This window comes from Hippocampus zosterae, chromosome 4 (genome assembly GCF_025434085.1).
Source record: "Hippocampus zosterae strain Florida chromosome 4, ASM2543408v3, whole genome shotgun sequence".
Classification (NCBI taxonomy): domain Eukaryota; kingdom Metazoa; phylum Chordata; class Actinopteri; order Syngnathiformes; family Syngnathidae; genus Hippocampus; species Hippocampus zosterae.
The window spans coordinates 7,882,985-7,902,447 of record NC_067454.1 but is presented as its reverse complement, the minus strand read 5'-3'; the positions used below and the strand labels follow the sequence as shown (position 1 = coordinate 7,902,447).

At 41.8% G+C, this 19,463-nt stretch overlaps 1 protein-coding gene across 3 annotated transcripts in view; it reads right to left on the bottom strand.

Moving 5' to 3' along the window:
* Positions 1-19,463, bottom strand: part of fto (FTO alpha-ketoglutarate dependent dioxygenase) — a 130,548-nt gene that overhangs the window by 63,849 nt on the left and 47,236 nt on the right. For 2 of the 3 annotated variants that reach the window (XM_052064333.1, XM_052064332.1), the window contains one exon: positions 4,659-4,801. In XM_052064333.1, the coding sequence (XP_051920293.1) occupies positions 4,659-4,801 (143 nt within the window). Of the gene's footprint in view, positions 1-4,658; positions 4,802-15,086; positions 16,046-19,463 lie in introns of those variants that run through there. The other variant, XM_052064334.1, reaches the window with a different exon arrangement.

The window sequence follows — 19,463 nt, the reverse complement described above, 5'->3', positions numbered from 1 at the left end:
ATCTCACACACACACACGCACACACACACACACTCTTTTCTCCAGCATCGAGGCGAGGTGGGTTTGCACTCTGTTAATCTTTCACTGGAGGTCTGCTCTCTTTTAAAAGAGTGGCCCTCTGGAGAACAGAGGCGGGCAGTGAAATAGGTCCAGTAAAGGACGAGAGTGGATAAAAGAGCAGGAAGAAAAAGCTACAGAGAGGAGCCAGATGGGCACCTTCACAGTCCATTTATCAAACCCAATGTGGGACCCTCCCCTCCCCTTTTCCCCGCTGCTCTCATGTTCTAAACCCCCATGTAATTCTGTAATGATTTTCATTATCGTATAATGACCTTACAAAGCCTACAGCAGTTTGCATGGTCAGTACAAAACTCGCAGCTGTTCCCCTCGGTGTTTGTCCGCCCGCTGTGACAGAGCACTTTGCTTTGTTTTTGTGGCGATGCTCGACCTCTGGGTTTTTTTTTTTTCCAAGGGTTGGCTGGAAGTGACCTCATCATGAAGCTTCAGTCAAAAATAGGATGGCAAAATGCATGGGTTGAATCGCTTTAAATGAAGACACTATGGCAAAGTCTCACTTCATTCGTCATTACAAACCCCACAGAGAGGTTAGCTAACCTTGCAGTTTAGCTTGCAATACGAACACTGGTTTCGGACCCTTGAAAAAATGTCATTATGAACATTTAAGTACAGCTAAGTTACATAAGTAGGCGTGGTATGGTTTGTGACAACAGTCCAAATCATTCATTTCACAGTGACGTTTCCATTTGCATGCACAAACGTTCACTCCCATCCTCGATTTAATAGTGTGGTGAAGCAGCGTGCACTTTGAAAGTAGCTTCTATTCAACAAAACATAGACACCGGGGTTCCTGGCGTGTTGCTAGCAGTCAATTGTGGAGATGTCGAGACGTGCTTGGATTCAAGGTGGATGGTTTTGATGTGTGTCTTTTTGTAGAGCAACAATTCTTTTTCTCAGGCCCTCTGCGAGTTATTTGCCATGAGGTGCAAAACTGGACCTCCACTGACCAGTATGAGAGTGTGAGAACAGACGTGTAACACACGTGTTCCCCATTCACACCTGCCACCTTGTAACACTAACGGCAGGGAGAGAAAAAAAAAAGCAATTTGAGCCCAATTTGTACATTTTCACCTTGGGGTGTACTCACTTTTGTTGCCAGGTGTTGCCATATTAATAGCAGTGTGTTGACTTACACTGTTTTGAGGGGGCGGTAAACTACTTGACAGTGTAGAAGTCATTAATTTGCCGTACTAGTCAATGACATTATCGATTAATCAATTAAGTAGGCTCGACTTCATCATATTATCGACAACCACCAAAAAATCTTTCATGATTTAACCTACAACCTTTTTTTTTCCTTACGTGGAAGTGAGGCACCCTAGAGGGAGGCGTTTATTTGTCATAAGATGACGTACTATCATCAATTAGACAATGAGTCCTTATTTATCTTTGTCTGTGTAGACAGGAAGTGATTTTTTTTGTAGCAACCGGCATCTTTAATGCAAATTTTTCATTTGACATTTGGATATGCCATTTCTGATCCAACTATCCCTGTTCCCTGGAGATCACGTCTTGCTCTACAATACACGCTAAGTGTGTAATATATTTACCTGTTCTACTATTTCTAGTCGCAAATATACACACACACACACACACACACACACAGAAGATAATACTGTACATCTATTTCCAGTGGTCATTGGGGCTGAAATGGGACGCTATCACGGAATTAACAGTTATAAAAACACGTATATTTTTGTCTTCAAATTATTTTTTGTGCAAAAAAAAAAAAAGAACCAAAAAAAAAAAACACAAAGCCAAAAAAGACAGCAAACAGGCCCACATTTTAGTGCACAGAGTGCAAGTTTCAGCCGCTGTTTACAAAACTCAGCGAGACACACAATCAATCTGTGCTTGTTTACATTTATGTGCCTCCAGCTACAGTCATCAATCATTCTTTTTTAAAGAAACAAACAAACAGCGCTGAACAGAACCGAAGGGAACAAGAGGAGCTAATACAGTGATAAAAGCCAACTTGTTGCTTCATCATCGGGAACATGATCATAGTATAGTAACAGCACAACTTATATTACTAGTACTAATATAACCAGTATGATCAACAACAACAATAATGATCATCATCTGGAGAATCCACAAATGTCCTAGATACTATATGAGAGTGCTTTTTTAAAAAAATGAAAATACATGTAAAGAAAAAACAAAAATAGTATGTCAAGTTTGCGTTCCATCAAGTTGGTAATCTCTAATCAGTACCAGTACGTCTCACTTAACATTGCACCCAGCCATGTGTTTAGTTTTGTGTAAATGCTATCTGTTGACAGCTACTTGAAAGGATGACCCCTTGGCTTTTTCGCAAGTGTGTGTGGGTGGGGTGAGGGGTTGGGGAGGTGAGGGTGTCGGGGTATTCAACGTTGTTAAGGGAGAGAGGAGATATCGGGAGCAGCTGGAGTTCAAACACATTGCGTACGTGTGTGTGTGTGTGGGGTGCTTGGCCTCCTTGAAAACTAATCTAATCACTCTTTCACTGCGGAAAGAGTAAACGTATGTCTGCCCCCGCTGACAAGGATGGAGCATTTCCTGTCCGGGGCTGTGATGATACTGCATGTCAGCATCAAATGATGCATTCGAGAAAGCTGCAAATTGGGACATTTTAGACCTTGGAGGAGCATAAGTGCAATATAATGCTACAAGACGTACTTGCTACCTCAGGGCAAAGTGATGTTCGGGGATGGTAATCAGTAAGATTTTTACGATTCAATTCCTTATCGATTCTCTTATTAAGACTTTGGGGGGATGGGAGCCAAAACCGGGACATTAGCATCCACATAATTGTATCTGCAAACAATATACATTTTTTTCAAAATAACATGACCTCAACCCAGCAGTGTAGTCTTAAGAGGTCCACATTCAAGGATATAATAATAGTGACTAGAATTTCGAGAAATAAGGACTAATTGTGTTCAAGTCAAATCTAAAGTTAGAAGGTGGTAAATTTTAGGGGGATAAGACTTCTAGATGGCGCAGGGTGGATAGCTGGATGGTGTTGGGATGGCTTCTAGCTTTCAGCACTCGTGTCTTGGAATGCGCCATCAGGATTGTGGGCGTCGACGCGGCGAAGTAAGGTGTGTGGAAACAGCTTGTTTACAAGCTTCATCTGGACTGGGGCACCTTTTTGTGTCAACTGGGGGTGAAATGTCCAAAAACAGACGGCCCACGAGGGGAGACTTGGGCATTGTGTATCATTTTTCAGAAGCTCTGATGTATTTTTTATTTTTAGTTTTTTGTTCCAGGTTAAAATCTTTTTTTGGGTCCTGGACTGTGTCTTTCCGAGGGGTGTGTTTGGGGGCGCGCGCGCGCTCGTGTGTTTGTGTGTGTGGGTTTGACACATGGGTCAAGTCTGTGCGAGACAATAAGCAGGGAAATCATATGTGAACGTCGTTAGTTTATACAAGACTCGAAGTGGTGAGAAGCAACAGCTAAAACAACAATCAGTGCATGTGTGTTTTCCACGAGTGTGGCCATTCTTTATCTAAAGCGATGACCAGTGTGCTGCTCTCTGCACTCTTATCTAGAGGGAAGGAAGTGAACAGACTTATCCAGGACACACGTGTCGCTGTGTGAGCTGTGATAGGTGCCAGGCCCAGGGAGGACAATCAAAACACCAAACGTGATGCAGCATGCAGATTCCACATGGAGGAAATTAATTATTTGACCATATACAGTGATCCCTCGCTACTTCGCGGTTTGTTTATCGCGGGTTCAGTGCATTGCAGATTTTTTCAAACATATTATCCATCCATCCATCCATTTTCTGAACCGCTTAATCCTCACTAGGGTCGCGGGGGGTGCTGGAGCCTATCCCAGCTGTCTCCGGGCAGTAGGCGGGGGGACACCCTGGATCAGTTGCCAGCCAATCGCAGGGCACACAGAGACGAACAACCATCCACGCTCACATTCACACCTAGGGACAATTTTAAAAAAATATTTTTTTTTACATATACATGGAGTACAGTCCTATATATGTTGCTCTATGTGACTCGCTGTTGTTTTGCAGATTCTCGCGGACCGTTTGTACTTCAGATGAATTCATGATGAAATGTGAAAAAAACATTTTGGTCACAGATTGCTCAAAGAGTAACTGGCACAAAATTCTTAAATGAAATTTCCCATTGCGGGCATTTGTCAACACCCCCCCCCCCCCAATAAATAAATAAATAAATAAGAAGTTACAATAAAACAGCCAATTTTTGGCTGATAATGACTCAGGAGTTGAATTGTAAGCTGAAGGGGATGATGTCCAAGTTGATGATGTGAGGTCAAACATCCTCATCTTTTAAAGGATTAAAATCTCGGACAATGTAATTTACATCGGAATTTACTTGCCAGTGTTCTTTCAAGATTTCCTGAATGTCTGGGGGAGGGTCAATATATTTTTTTCTAAGATGCTGGTTGCTATGTACCTTGAAAGATTTGGTTTGGTGTTTTCAACTTGCGGACAATGAAATTGCTGTAACTCAGGCAATCAATCCTATATCAGGATGATTCCATCTTTACTTGTTTTTGTTTTCCAACACTGCGTCACTGTGTTGCGTTTATTATCCGTACGCCGTGTGTGTCACCTGTCTCTCCATGTTTGCCTCTGCTGGTGTCTGTCGATCAATGCAGACAGGAGCGTCTCTGCCATGTCCCTCCTGCTCTCGTCCACTTGTCCCTCCTCCTCCTCCTCATCGTCTTCCTCCACTTTAGCCAAGAACAGCATAGTCTGAAAGGCAAAAGGCACAAATTGAACATTTCGGACAAACCACTTTTGAGGTCCAGCTTGAAGTCCAGTTTTTGGTCATGTAAGGCATGCTTGAATGAGTGCGGTGTCCCAAAAACTTGTTTAAGCGGTTCCAGCTATCCATATCATTTGCCCCAAGTGTCGACCGTGACACCCGCAGGATGGCGTCACACAGTAAGGCTGGCATTTCAGTCGGTTTCACATCAGAGGACGGGCAAATTACATCTAACATCAGAGCGTGAGTCAATTAATCACAACCTCGCACAGCACAGTGTAATGTACGAGTATCCCCCTGTTGAACATGCATTACAGGCTGGCTTAAAAGTGTGACGTGGCACATCAGCGCTAATCGGAGGCATCCTGGCAAACCTTTGCCGGCAAAAGTCCTCCGCCGCTTTTAAGCCGGTTGAGAGGGAGTCAAATGAAAAAGGATCTGGCAGCCCAAATTAAATGCGGCGCTGTCAGCCACAGTTAAATCCTCTCTTCCTCCCACCCCTCCTTTTTCACTTCTTCTTCTATCCTTCACAGACTCTTCTGGCTCTTTAAAATATCCTTAAAAATGTCAGGGGGGGCCTTCACGGAGGCGCCTGTGAAAGTGATGGATCTGTAACTCTGACTGACGGTGACGCCTTGTTAAGAGCACTCTCTTCCCGTCATATCCACCAGTCAAGTGCATTCATTTCTTCCCATTAACAGTCAACCGCCTCGCGAGTCTTCCTCGCTAACTAAAAAAAAAGAAGAAAAAACAACCAAAGGGGTGGGGGATACTTTTTCTTCTTCTTTGCCTTTTTTTTTTGGGGGGGGGGGGGGGCAGGCGACAATCAAACTGTCTGTCTTAATTTTCACTGAAGAAAGGTTTGATAGTCTCTGGGTGTGTGTGTTTTAAAAAGACTGCGGTGTGATTTGCAGACGCTTCCATCCCTTTCCAAGACAGGTGTCAAAAACAAACAAAAATAAGTGTCTCCTTGAGTGATTACATTTGACTTAGAGGAGACACCAAATATTAGAGTGACCGAATGAAAAGAGTGCTCGTGACGCCGCCTATGGAGACTGTAACTTTGGATCAAAACATGGCCTCCAGGCGGAGGAGATATGCTAGGAAAGGCATTGCTATTGAGGTCCTTCAACGGAAAATTAATAATGAATGGGGGGAGTGGGAGGGGTGCTTTTTTATTTTCACTACAACGGTGCAAGAACGTTAACATAAAGGAATAAGACAAGTGTTGTCACTCTACAGCAAACATACAACACAGTGCTATTTTGCCTTCTCCAATATTTCCATATTTACCATGTAAAAGATCACGTTTGTACTTGTCCTTTTAGTCGCAGTAATGAGATAATTTGGGCCCTCGAATGTAACACCAAAGCTTCATGTTCAAACTAGAGTTTACAAAACTGTCCATGAATTATGACAAGCTCAGCTGCAATGATATCTGATTTTACCAAGCTGAGACAAGTGAGAGTTTGGCAACCTCTTCCCTGCCTCAGTGCCTCTGTGTTGTCTCATACAAGATACCAATATTGCATTGACCGCAGGGAGGGGAAAGGCATCGGGTACCTCGCTGCCGGGTAAATGGAAAGCTTCAGCTCACAAACATAATCAACTGGCACACCGTGATCCAGTCAGACCGAGTCGTTGTCCATACGTGTGATCTGTGTGTGTTTGTGGCACGCCACTGTTGAGGTACTTTCCTCCTGAGGGCCAAACTCTCCACTGGTAGCAAAATGATATTAAGCCCGGGAAGAAAGAAATGGCAAAATGCATTGACTGCTCTGTGACATTAGAGAAGTTGGTGTGTGTTTGTGTGAGGCTGTATATGTGCACGTTTATTCCTGTGTCTTATCATTTGCTTGCTGCCATATGATTTTAGAAGGTTCATATTTCAACTTGCTATTAATGCTTTTCCATTGGGGGCGAAGAAACACGACTAGCGGGCACTATTAGATATTGTTTCTTGTTTCTCGACGGCGGGGGATGACAAAGATATTCGGCAGACATCCTATGGGTAATGTAAACCACTGCTGGTTACGAAATCGTCAAGCACTTTTGCCATTTTTGCATCATTGTTTTCTGTATCTTCCGCACTATAAAATGCTTCGGAGTATCAGGTTCGCCTTCAATGAATGGCCGATTTTAAATATGTAGAGCGAACTGTGGTTGCGTTAGGCATCCACTAGATGGAGCTACGCTAAAAGGAGTACAACACAATACAACCTTACTTATGTAGAGATTTTACTTTATTTGTCCAGTTGCCACATTTGAACTTTTGTGTATTCATTTAATTACTTATGTACTTACTTATCAATTGGCTTAAGCATGGTGGCAAAATGAACATTTACCTTTGTAACTGAGTGCATATTCAGAAATTTTGCCAGAGTAGATTTGTGTTCCGGAATTGTCGTAATTTATAAATGCATTTGTTCATTCGTTCATTCAATGCTTCATCCATTGCTCTTCTTTGGAAATCAAATCATGCCAAATAATAATGCATACTACCTCTAACTTGTGTTTCCAAAGTAGTTTGTTGATATGTCTTTTTGACATCAGGCCTTGTGCTCGACTCTCCCATGCAAAGTTGCTGGGCCCATTAATTATGTCACTGGGAGAAAAATAGGTTTCACCAAACACAGCAGGTTATATGGAGTGTAAAACATTAGAAAAATGTGTCTGCAACATCAGAGTAACATGTTTGAAGAGAAAGGGGGCTGAATGGGTGGTTGGGTGTGGGGTTTTCAAGGCACTCCCAAAAAGGGAAGACTCCTGACAAGTGATTTTGTTTGAAGGCATTGTAACACAGTCAAGTGGGCAGAGAGTCTATGGGCCCAAAGGCAGTCCATCTTGTGTCCAGAATACAAGCCGGTTGGAATGGACATAAGCTTTCCACGGGATCAAATGGAGCAGAAGTCCTGGGCTTTTGAGCCACTCCCTTCTTGGGGGCACAAGAGAAGAAAAGGCAAATCTGTTGCTGGGTCGTCGTTCCACTGGGGGCCTATAAAAATTCACCAGCGTATTTCTGGCAAGGCTTTTTTTTTTTTGTTGCGTCTCATAATAAAAGGGGTGTGGATCTAGTTGGCCCTAATGGCTAAACCACCTACTTCTTTTCAGAGTCAGGAAGAGGCTACATATGCTTGCACACTCCTCATTGGCCGTACGAGCATGAAACATCCATCCATCACAGGGACACTTGTGAGAGTTGAATGCAGGACAATGCGAGCCGAGTTGGGCAGAGATATTTTGCAACGAGCAAGACACTCAAGCCCCTTCTGCTCCCTTTGTAAAGGTCCCATTCTCTCTTTTAGTGTATGAAAAGCCTTGTCCAGATTCTTGCTGGATAGCAGATTGGGATCAGCACCTCATCCCCTTGCCAATAAAAAGCTTTTTTTGCTAACTGGGCCCGAGGCCAAGCATTCTGTGCTTTGGAGTGGTTAGGTCAAAGTGATACCAATGTCTTAAGCTTGCAGGATTGCTAAACCAATAAGAAAAAAAGTGGGAATGGGATTCATTTGTGATTGATGGTGATTTGGAGATGTGTGTGTGTGCGTGTATATATATATATATATATATATATATTTATATATATATATGGGTTTTCTCCGGGTGCTCCGGTTTCCTCCCACATTCCAAAAACATGCGTGGCAGGCTGATTGAACACTCTAAATTGTCCCTAGATGTGAGTGTGAGTGCGAATGGTTGTTCGTTTCTGTGTGCCCTGCGATTGGCTGGCAACCGATTCAGGGTGTCCCCCGCCTACTGCCCGAAGACAGCTGGGATAGGCTCCAGCACCCCCCGCGACCCTAGTGAGGATCAAGCGGCTCGGAAGATGAATGAATGAATGAATGAATATATACATACATGCATACATATGTATTCAGTTTTGTGCAACCGCCTGAAATAAGCAGTGGCTTATTGGCATCAGACTGATCTGCTTCCCGTAAATATATAAAAGGTCCCTCAAAAGGTGTCGCTAAATGTGCTGTGATTTTGTACTTAGATGTTATCAAGAAACCTGCCAAAAGTTTTAGATAAAATTTTGGATGCAGTAAAGAGGGGGTCCTTGCTTTAAGGTTTCGATCGGCATGCAATTTCACCACGGTAAGTGCTGTTTTGCATGTATTGTTTTAAAGTTATGGAAGTGCATTTCTCACAAATATTTTGTGAAATTATGATTTTTATTACTGTATTCGCATGTATTCGTGAGTGACAGACTATCGACTAATTCACACATTGAGGTTATGTCGTGATTAGCTGATACGTTAAAACCCGACACAAACACAGCCAACAGCTTTTGCCATTGTACTGTAAGATGGTGCAAAATCGGATCTGCGTGAGGACATCCACTGACAATCCATAGCATTTCAGTTTCAATCACAAATAATACAAAACTCGCAACATTCCTCTAGTCGGTGAACCGCTTCCGCCGTCATGTGCATCCCCGAGCAGAGAGCGAGAGATCCGACGGCGCGGTGTTAAACGGGCAAGATGTAGGACAGTGTAATTAACGCTAGTCCTTAAAGCGAGCCTGCTTCGGCTCCACCGGGAGTGCCCGATATAGCGCTCATTAATTCCTATTTGTGCATAATGAGAGGGTCATGTTAGCTGTAATAAATGGCTCTTTTATTTGGGCGAGAGCTGCGGGGCGGCATCCACTGCTAGCTAACAGTCTCATAAACACCCTTAAGCAGCTCTCATCAGCCTCGTTGGGTGGGGAGCGATCACATCCAACAGGCATAATGAATCAGGTGTACTGAGAAACTCCTGAATGCCCCTTTCTAATTAAGTGCAGAAACACGCGGCGCGGTTTGCGTCATGTTCAACAGTGTTTTTCCCATCTTCCGAAGTCGATCGTAACCTCGGGCGCAGCTTTTGTTCAAAGGTTAAACTCGATGTCAGAAGCAATCGCAAATGTCATGAAAAGTAGCCTGAAATTGATTCTCTCTTCCTTTCAAACTAAAGTCAAATCTAATTAGATCCTCCATTCCTCACGATAATTAGTTACACGGCGTAACTCAAGTCTAAAGTGCATTTTCCCGGATTTCCCATTTAATCCCCTTGATGGAATCAGATCATATCAACTCGAGTATTCCAGGACCGAGTTATTTTCGGATCGTGCACTGTATACAGTATGTTGAACATGCAGCGTTGACTGTAAAAACCGCCAGTGTCGCTAACCCCTTTTGCCAGATTAAAGCAGACGCCATTTTATGGAGTGGATGACTCCATAATCCAATTATATCTTTCAAGAGGTCCTTTGTGGCGTGCGGCATTGTCCGTTTTTTGTTTCGTCATGTGGTCGCTGTGGGTTCTTTTTCTCAGGCATCCTAATCATGACAAAGGTGTATTGAACTATTCACCCAACCCAGTTGGAAGTTCACAGATCATGTGAAAATGATACTTTACAAAGTATTTTTTGATTATTTTACGACACCATGTTTCTTGGCCATTCTTTGGCGGGTTGGAGGATGATTGATCAGCACCCAAGAGCTAAAATGAATATATTCTAACCCAAACTCTAACAATAAAAAATAAAATAAAAATGTAAACAAGGACCGCTTTTTTTTTTTTTTTAAATCACAAACCCTCATTTTCCCACGTGCAGGTATGACACAGGAGGAATAAGCTGATCCCCTGCAGCCAACGTAGTCGAATGTGATTAAAGCAAAGCGGTGATTAATCTGCGCTGCCCCATAATTCCTCTTTACCACTTTAATGGATGTTATCTCTCCTCCTCTTTAAGGCTTATCTTGCTGATCAGGGTCAAGGATGAGTAAAAAGGAGGGGGGGAGGGGCTGCGGGGAGGGTGACGGATGAACGAAGGGGTGGTGGGCAAGACATCAAATCCATATGGAGGGAAGTAAATGAATACGTTGGTAAATAAGTGAAGGAATTATAATACGTTTTAGTTATTATACATTCTCAGCAAATGAAGAAAGTGCTTGTGTCGCAAAAATAAATTGCGTGCTCAAAAGATTCACTTCTCTAATAAAGGACAGTTGTAGCATTAAGAAAGAGATCGGTATCTACATGACCTAAGGAAAGAGCAAGAACGTCGACAGATTCTGGCTCAAAATAACGATGTTGAGATGCTTTCATTCTTCCACATTATTTCACACATGTGCCGAGTAATTTCTACCCCCCACACCCCCACACACACACATAATCAAACAAGTTCACGTGCTCCATCCGCTGTCTATCTCCCACCCCTTATGTTGGAGCACTCATGTAACTAGGGCCTCCCTAAATCAATAAAAAGAGGAGGTTCGTCAGGAACCAGTTTGGGCAACGCTGGCGAGAACCACCAAGGATCTTGGCGTTCCTCCTCGAGACAAAAACTGGTCCCAGCCTCCAAGTGTGTTTCCTTTCTCTCTCTTCATTTCATGGCGTTTTATGAATATTGAAATTGATGAACTTGGCAATAAGTAAGCAAATAAATGTGGTAGATTGAGCGAGCTGCTAAGCGGATAAGGCAGTTCAGGCTCGGTAACGTGCTCATTTGTTTTCTAAGACGACGTGACAAGCCAGCTTTTTAAATCCTGCAGATACAGGGAAAAAAGAGAAGGAAAAAAAGACAACATTGTCACACAGACAAACAAAATAAATGATCCAAACTGCCGTCAATAAACATCCACTGCCCACTCGCAGCGGCCAGGGATGAGCTGTCCTCAACATTGGATCAGGCAGCCGCAGGTACAAAAGATGCAAACGTGCTTTTCTTCTTAATCATATTTCTTTTCAAATGAGCTCATTTTCTTTCGCTGAATGACAGTGATGTTTTACAACCTTGTTGTTTTAATACTGTGACACAACCAAGTGCCCGCAACGCTGACACAAACTTGATGTCGTCGCTGAAATGTGGGGCCAATTGCCAAAACAGTCCTCCGCTGCTGCAAGCCCATCGTGGGAAGTTCTAAGCACCTTGGCGCGAAGAACAAAAAACTTTATTTGGGAATCTAGTTAACACACAAACGTGTGTTGCGATTACAATGCTACTATTGCCATTGGATTAGCCCTCCATCCATTTTCTTTAGCGCTTGTTCTCGGTACAGTTGTGGTTGTCAGCTAAGATTCGGACCCCGAAATCTCACTGTGAGGATGACGTGCTAATCACTGTAGCCACTGCGCTGTGCTACTTTATTACATAATTGCAAAAACCTTTCCAATACAATCTTAAACAAATCAATGAGATATGTTGCAGAAATGTGCGAACATCTTCAACACCATGCAGAATAGACTGACTGCAAATAACATGCCAGTACCTTACCGATTTAAAAACGACCCTCGTTTCCTTTCTACCGCATTATTAATGCATTCGGGATTTCCATCTTTCCATATCATTAATCGAAATGTATATAGCACATGACAGTAAGTAAAAGAGTGGCAGGGTTCAACTTGAACTCACTGTGATTGTACAACACACAAACAGCAGCGTGACATTTGCCATTCACAACAAGCGCGCCCGTCGGGAGATATACAAAGCCACCGCGTCCCATTGGCTCCAGGTAACAGAGCCGCTCCCTGGGAGCCGCCACCGCCATATCTGCCTGTGAAAATTCTCCAAAGGGGTTTAAAGCGTTTACGTAGAACACTATCAGGCAACTGCTGAAAAATTCAGCTTACCCTGTTGAATGGGGACTTCAAAGGGAATGGCAAATACCTTCACTTTTCCATCTTCTCCATTTCCCGGGCTGCCTTTCATTCATATTCGTAAATGGCTGCCGTAACCTGGCCGTGTTGTTTTCCAATTTAAATGAATAATAACAACAACCATGGGGTAAACATTTTTGGCATCTGACTGGGGCGATGCAAGGAGGCTGTGGGCAAACCAGGTTGCGCAATTATTGATTGCAAGACGATACAAATAAACACGAATAAATGTATTAAATATATAACAATTTAAATTATTTTTTTTCGCTAGAGTACAAACAAAAGTGTAAGCTGGATACACAGCATACATTCTAAAATAAACAGGGTGACAAATAACAAAAGGCAATGAAATGAGGCATAAATAGATAACTTGTGTGAACACATGGAAGCAAAATCTACCTAGTGACACAATTACAAAAAATTTAAAAATTATATAAAATTAAAAAAACAATGATCCTACAAATGCCACCATAATACTGTTTCATTCATAAGGAACAGATGTTCAATAAATGTTTTCAGGAATTTCATATGGACCGCATGTGTGTGACTGGCTCGGTGAAAAAAAAGATATATGCCTTCAGACAAAAGGAAATATAAAAATATGTCGACAAGTAGCGACTGTCGATATGTTTTTCTTCTATTTCTTCTTGTGCTGGAGTGTACTCCTTTTCATTTGTTTTGGGTCCCGATCGGCATCCAGCCCTTCTTGCTTCAACCATCCACCTGTGTTCCATAGTTATCCATGTCAACCTTTTCTCTTCTTTTTTTTCCCTCTCAAAAAAATGTGTCTAACTCGGCTAATTTGACTGCAAGATTTGGTCCACACAAAAAATGTCTGCCTCTAAACTACAACGAATACTTAGAAAACCGTACTTGCTGGCTGGATCCATGCTTGGCCACTGTTCATGTTTAAAGCACGGACATTTGTTGCCAATCCATGTACTCGGTCTACGCCCCTGTTCCAAAAAGTGCAGCTCACATTATGGTACATTCACTAATGTTGACTGATAAAATCAATTCTCATCAGAGTATAAACCATCACGACTTTACCAGAGCCGAACATCTTCCATTATATTGTTGTGACCGGTTCAACTCGATTGGGTCCAAGTTTCTGCAGCTTATAACATTGTCATTTTTTGACGCATCGCTAAGCGATGATCGAGTGTGTCTGTCAAGTAATGTGATTATTGTGAGAAATGAGTATGAAAAAATAAATATGGGCGGATGGATCTTTTTTTTTTGATAGGTCCTCTCACGTCCACTGCCAGCAAGCCATTGGCGCAGTCACGAACGGCTGTGAGGCCAACAATGGCTTGCATGAAAAGTAATGTTAAAATGTTTACTTTGAAGTGAGTAAGAGTGATAATATATATCAACTTCAGCAAAATTAAGTGGTATTTCCTCATCACTGTCGGGCAGATTTCTGGGAAGAAAAAAAAAAACATTTGTCAACTGGGGCATGTGTGGTGATATAAAACACACATCCAAGAAATATACAACCCGAAACAATTAAAGAGCATGTGTATGTATTGTTTTCATAAATTTAGTAGGATGTCAACGACTAGAAAGAAAAAAAAATTCTGCCTGGCAAATAATATAAATTATATAATTTAAAAATCCCCAAACATTTTAACCCACAGACCGTCACAATTTTGTTCCACACTGAGGTCATTGTTTGGATTTTCATTTATTTATTATTATGTTTTTATGTGTGTGAAAATGGATATGAAAATGGATAGTGGGGGGAAAAAGTCTGGTAACACTGACCAAAACATCAAACATAAAACTATCACATAAAAATCCCCCCAAATTTAACAGTCAGCGCCAAAACGGAGTATGTGATTTGTTTGATTGTTGCGTCATATTTTTAATGCGTTAGAAATAAAAAAAGAAAAGTCTGTCTGGCAACACAAGTGGGCAAAAATTAAGGAAGAAAAATGAGTGCCAGTAAACATCTGCTCAGTTTTTTTTCAACATATGCCTCCCCACCCCAGAGCTCTCCAAAAACAGAAAAATAATGATTGCTTTATGTTTTATTATTTATGTTGGTCCGCACAACAGAAAGCATAACATTTATAATGTTTTACAAAGCCATCAAATAAGTGGGAGAGGGGATTAATTGCCCCCGGCTCGACCTTAAAATAATTATTTGTAGGCGGGCAAACTCCAAACTCCAATGAAATTGATACACTTTGATAATTAGATTCTTGGCACTGACCCGCTGGAGTCAATAAAGGTTATTAAGGCCAATTGCTGTCTAAACGCATTACGGGCAGAGGTAAACTGTCCGTACGAGCACCCCCTCCTGCCCGCTCCTGCCCTGCCCCACCCCCCTCTGCGCTCCTCTATCAGCACCAATATGATAATCCATTCCCCGTCCTGGGGCTTGTGTCTCCACTCTGCCGTACAAAAACCAGATTGGATTCGCTTAACCTTTTCCCGGACGTTGATCAAATGAGCTGCATGGTGCAATAACATTTACATTGACCCCTCCCCACCATGCTCTGGACCAGCCCACCCGCACCGCACCCCACTTCACCTCCTCTGCCTCACCCAAACACGCATTTATTGTTTCTTCACAGCCTCCCTGACACTTGAGATTAATGCAGTGGACAAAAACCAGAAGACTTTGAAGTTGTTTTTATTTCGAAAACTAGTTCTTCCAGTAGGAAACAATATAAAGTTAATGGGTCATTATAAAAGTTAACTGCAGGCTGTGATTTAAAATTTTCCATTGTGACATTCCTATCTAACAAGTTTGAGGAAAAGTTCACGACGTGGTCAAACTACAATAAAGTAAAACTACTCAGCCGTTCAGCTATGCAACTGAAAATAACAGAATATATATATATGTGTGTGTGTGTGTGTGTGTGTGTGTGTGTGTGTATCAGAAGGAATACATCTGAAAACACTGCACTTGTATTTTCGGGTTCACAATACTGTACACAGTACAATTCCCTCGGACAATGATGGAGGAGTCACAATTTTTATGTAAGTTCCATCAAAAACCACAACGCTGGATCACCAATTTGCTGCATAGGCTCCAAGGAATTATCTGCCTTTCACAGAAAAAAAATAGACTAAAAAAAAAGCTCCTTTACTACAACCATCAGTAACAAATGAAGATTGAGAACAGTATTCACGAGATATTACATCCACCACGGATCTTGTTTATTGCGGAGAAATTGGATTGAAGTGAAAATGTTATAACTTAGTTTCCAAGTATCTGGCTTCCACTGTAAACCAAAATGGCTGATGGGGGAGGGGGGGTGTTATTGATGTCTCCTACCTCGGAGCAAAGGCCACATTTCTTTCCAATGATATCTTTTGTTTCTCATTTAAAACACACACACACACACTGTTTTGGCTAAACCACACTAAAATGAAATTGAATAAAACAAAGTCAAACCCTCATCCTTTCAAGTTGTCACTGAGATGACCAATTCCTGTTGCAGGGTTCCATCATTTTCAATGATCATTATCAGACTTGTCACGTTGGCAGGACTCACTGGATGTGTTCAAGTCTCGTATCACTTTGCAAATTATGGTGTTGTTTTGACTTTTAAGGCCTGTTTCCGAGGCATCTAAAACAAAAAAGCACCACAATGCATTTGAAATGAAACAAACAACATGTGCTACAACTGCCGACTTTTAGTTTTATTTCAAGGTTATTTACTTCCAAAACCGTTGAATGGTGTAGCAATGACATTAGTTTGGACGCAAAGTATTTGCCTCCCACTTTTCAATCCCAAATAATCTGGTGAATGCCAATGGCAGACGTTCCCCTTAATTAAAACAAAAGTAGAAACATGTCCTTTATATTTTGGTCAGACTGAGAGCATAGGATGAGGAGACCAAGGTAAAATGTATAGGTGGAACCAAATCATTTGTTAACCAAACAGGTGATCTTAAAAATAAAGATGTAAACATTAACTGTGATCCTCCAGTTACAAGAAGCTAAACGTTGTCAAATGAGATGATATCAAACTAAAATATTGCTAAACCACTCACCCAATGAAGACTGAATGGAGTAGTACCCACGCATGCCGGTTACATTCGCATTACAGCGGTACATTGATTGTGCGCCAACTTTTTTGGAAGGTTGGGGGGAGATTAACCATTCAGTCAATGGTACAAATATTCACTTGCTCACAGTCTAAGTATAGTATGAATATGCAACAAAAACAGCTGTGGTGGATTTTGGACCTGGAATGGAATGATGGCATTTCAATTCAATTTAACAGGGAATTTTGATTTCCTATACAACGGAACTCATTGTAAACAAAAGTAAGTCAAGATACTATTATTTGAAAATGTACCCTAAAAAAATCAAATCTGATGACTTCTGAGGGGGTTTGACCTCCACTGAAACCCCAAGTAACCCTGCGATTGGGGATCATTTGTCAACGGCGGAGCTTGTGGAACAGTTTCGTTTACATCCAGACAGAAAAAAAAGGTAATAGGATGGAGAAATCAATGTATTTATAGGCATGACCAATCTGATAGAAAACACGGAGTGACAGGCTGGGTGAGTGGCGTAGAGGAAGACATGGCCCCCGATACCACTTCCTGTTTGTTACATCTTGATGTATACAAAGGTACCGCCGGCTGGAGTGGAACCCGTTTATGATTATGAAAGTCTATTAATATTTCCTTGATATAAAAAGAGTTTGCTCTAACAAGGCTGCTGTCAAGGCGAGGGAGAGCGGAAGAAGAGATTTCGCCACCGTAGCCGGCTCCGTCTTTTTGAAGTCAAGACGAGCAGCCACTGAAGTCGGGGAAAGTGACAAATTAGGGGGGGAAAAAGCTGTAGTGTGCCGAGCGAGAACTGCTAAATCAATTAAAATCACACCGAGTGCATACATTAGTATCAATGGCATGCGGGCGCCGCGCCCACACGCACACACACACAAATTCATATACACACGGAGGACAGCAAGAAAAAATAAAGAGGACAATTGGGGGGCTGAAAAAAAAGAGCACACCATTTTTTATAAATATTGTGCATCAAGCCAAACCTCTTACTCTGCCTATTGTGCATCGTTGCAAAAAAGGGACATCGTGTGTGACGGCCATGCTGAGGAAACCAGTAAGACGGGTCAACGCCAATCATAGGGGCGTGAAGAACCTTTACGCGTGAAAGAAAAATGAAAGATCTAAAAAAAATAATATGGAAACATTTACTCAACACTGTACCATTCACTAGCTCATGTTTATGCTTCAAGGGCTATACTGTACTTGAGAATGTTCACACTGTAATTTTGATTGTTTGGTTAAATCCGATACAACTATGAAGTCCTTTGTCAACGCAACCCGTCCGTGATGTGTCAAGTGGTGTGCGTCCCCTCCAAAAAAAAAAAAGACATTTATACGTTAATATGGCCCACTGTGTAGGGGCTCATCTTTTTGTCATTACATATCGACATCGATGCGGGAGGAGGTAGAAATATTTTGAGGAAATGACATTTTTGAATCTCATTTCATGGAAACGTCTACTAAAGATGACAGCACCTCTTGGCCGCAGGTAGTAAATGAACCGCTTGCGTGGCGAAATAATCACGATACCACAAATGTCCATTTCATGATTCAAGTGGGATAACATGAAAGCCAAATGTAAAGTTAACACCATGACTCAAAACAACTTTGCAGATTGACGGACGACTGTCAGTAGTCTCCCTCTCGAGCACTTTCCTGCGTCCACGGGCGAGGCCAAACTTAGCTCCTTCCCAACAGGCAGAGAGAGGATATTTATCCATCTATTAATGTCGCTTTTATTTTTATTCTAGAATTTCATTCAAATGGAAAGAGGGAGCACTTGCAAGACAAGAAGCAAGAGGTCGCCCCAGGGAGAAGCAGTATCTGGATACTAGGCCAGTTTGGGTGCAAGCGCACTATCACAGTTTTAACAAATGCACCCGGTTGCGCTGAAGATGACAAAAAGATGGGGAAAATATTTTTGTCATGTTGTTTTATGAACCTCTGACACATGGGCCATACGGCCCCCTAGGAGGATTTGACACAGCCACCTAACATATCACAACTCCGGGGAACTGCTTAAACATCCAAATGCTCATCATATAACAGTGATCAACATTTCTTTGATCATTGCATGGTTTCATCACTTGTACGCTCGTTGGAGGACTTTGTCAAAACAATGGGTCCCTACAACATTATTGTTAAGAAAATGCATCTTATTTAAAGAAAACCACATGGCGTGTAGGTTATTTCAGCAGCTTTAAACCATGTGTTGGCTACCAAATAAATGCAATAAAAGAACGTGTGAGTGTGTGATGTAGAGGTGTGGGGGTGGTGGGGAGGGGGGTTGAGCTTGATTTAAATAACTCAAGAGAAATGTGTTGTGATCTCACCACAGCCCCCCCCCCCCCCTTTACTCACACACTCTCCAAAAGGAGGAAAATCTATAAGTCACATGCATGAAGTGCTTTTCATCAGCGTATGGAAGAGGTCGATGCACGGGGATGTAAATATTGCTTGCCAGAGCAATAAATGTTGTCTTTCATCACGGCACCTGAATTATTACGTTTGTGCGCCGGGCAAATGTAATATTATTTTTGCATCGGCTCTGTGAATGGACAAAATAGGGGGAGACGTGAAACAAATAAACAAACCTGCAGTATGTAGATGAAAATTCACTTCTTTATTCGTATATACTATGAAGTATTTCTATGATATGAGAAGAAAATATAGAAGATATTTACAGTGTTTCTATATATTTGCTGCATTTATTTAGTCATAAAAAATATCTTGAATTCCCTGTATTAGCTGGAGACCCTAGTGCATGGAGGACATTCAAATGTGGACAAATCAGACGTTGTTCGTGTCGGTTTACAAAAATGAATAACTTTATTTGTCTCTGTCATTTATATTTGCTCTCTTTTCTCACATATAGTTTTTTTCACTGAACTTGATCCAATAGAATTTTGATCAAGTTATATTCATGTTGACTAAACAGCCTAAATCTGACTTGTTTCTTCAATTTGT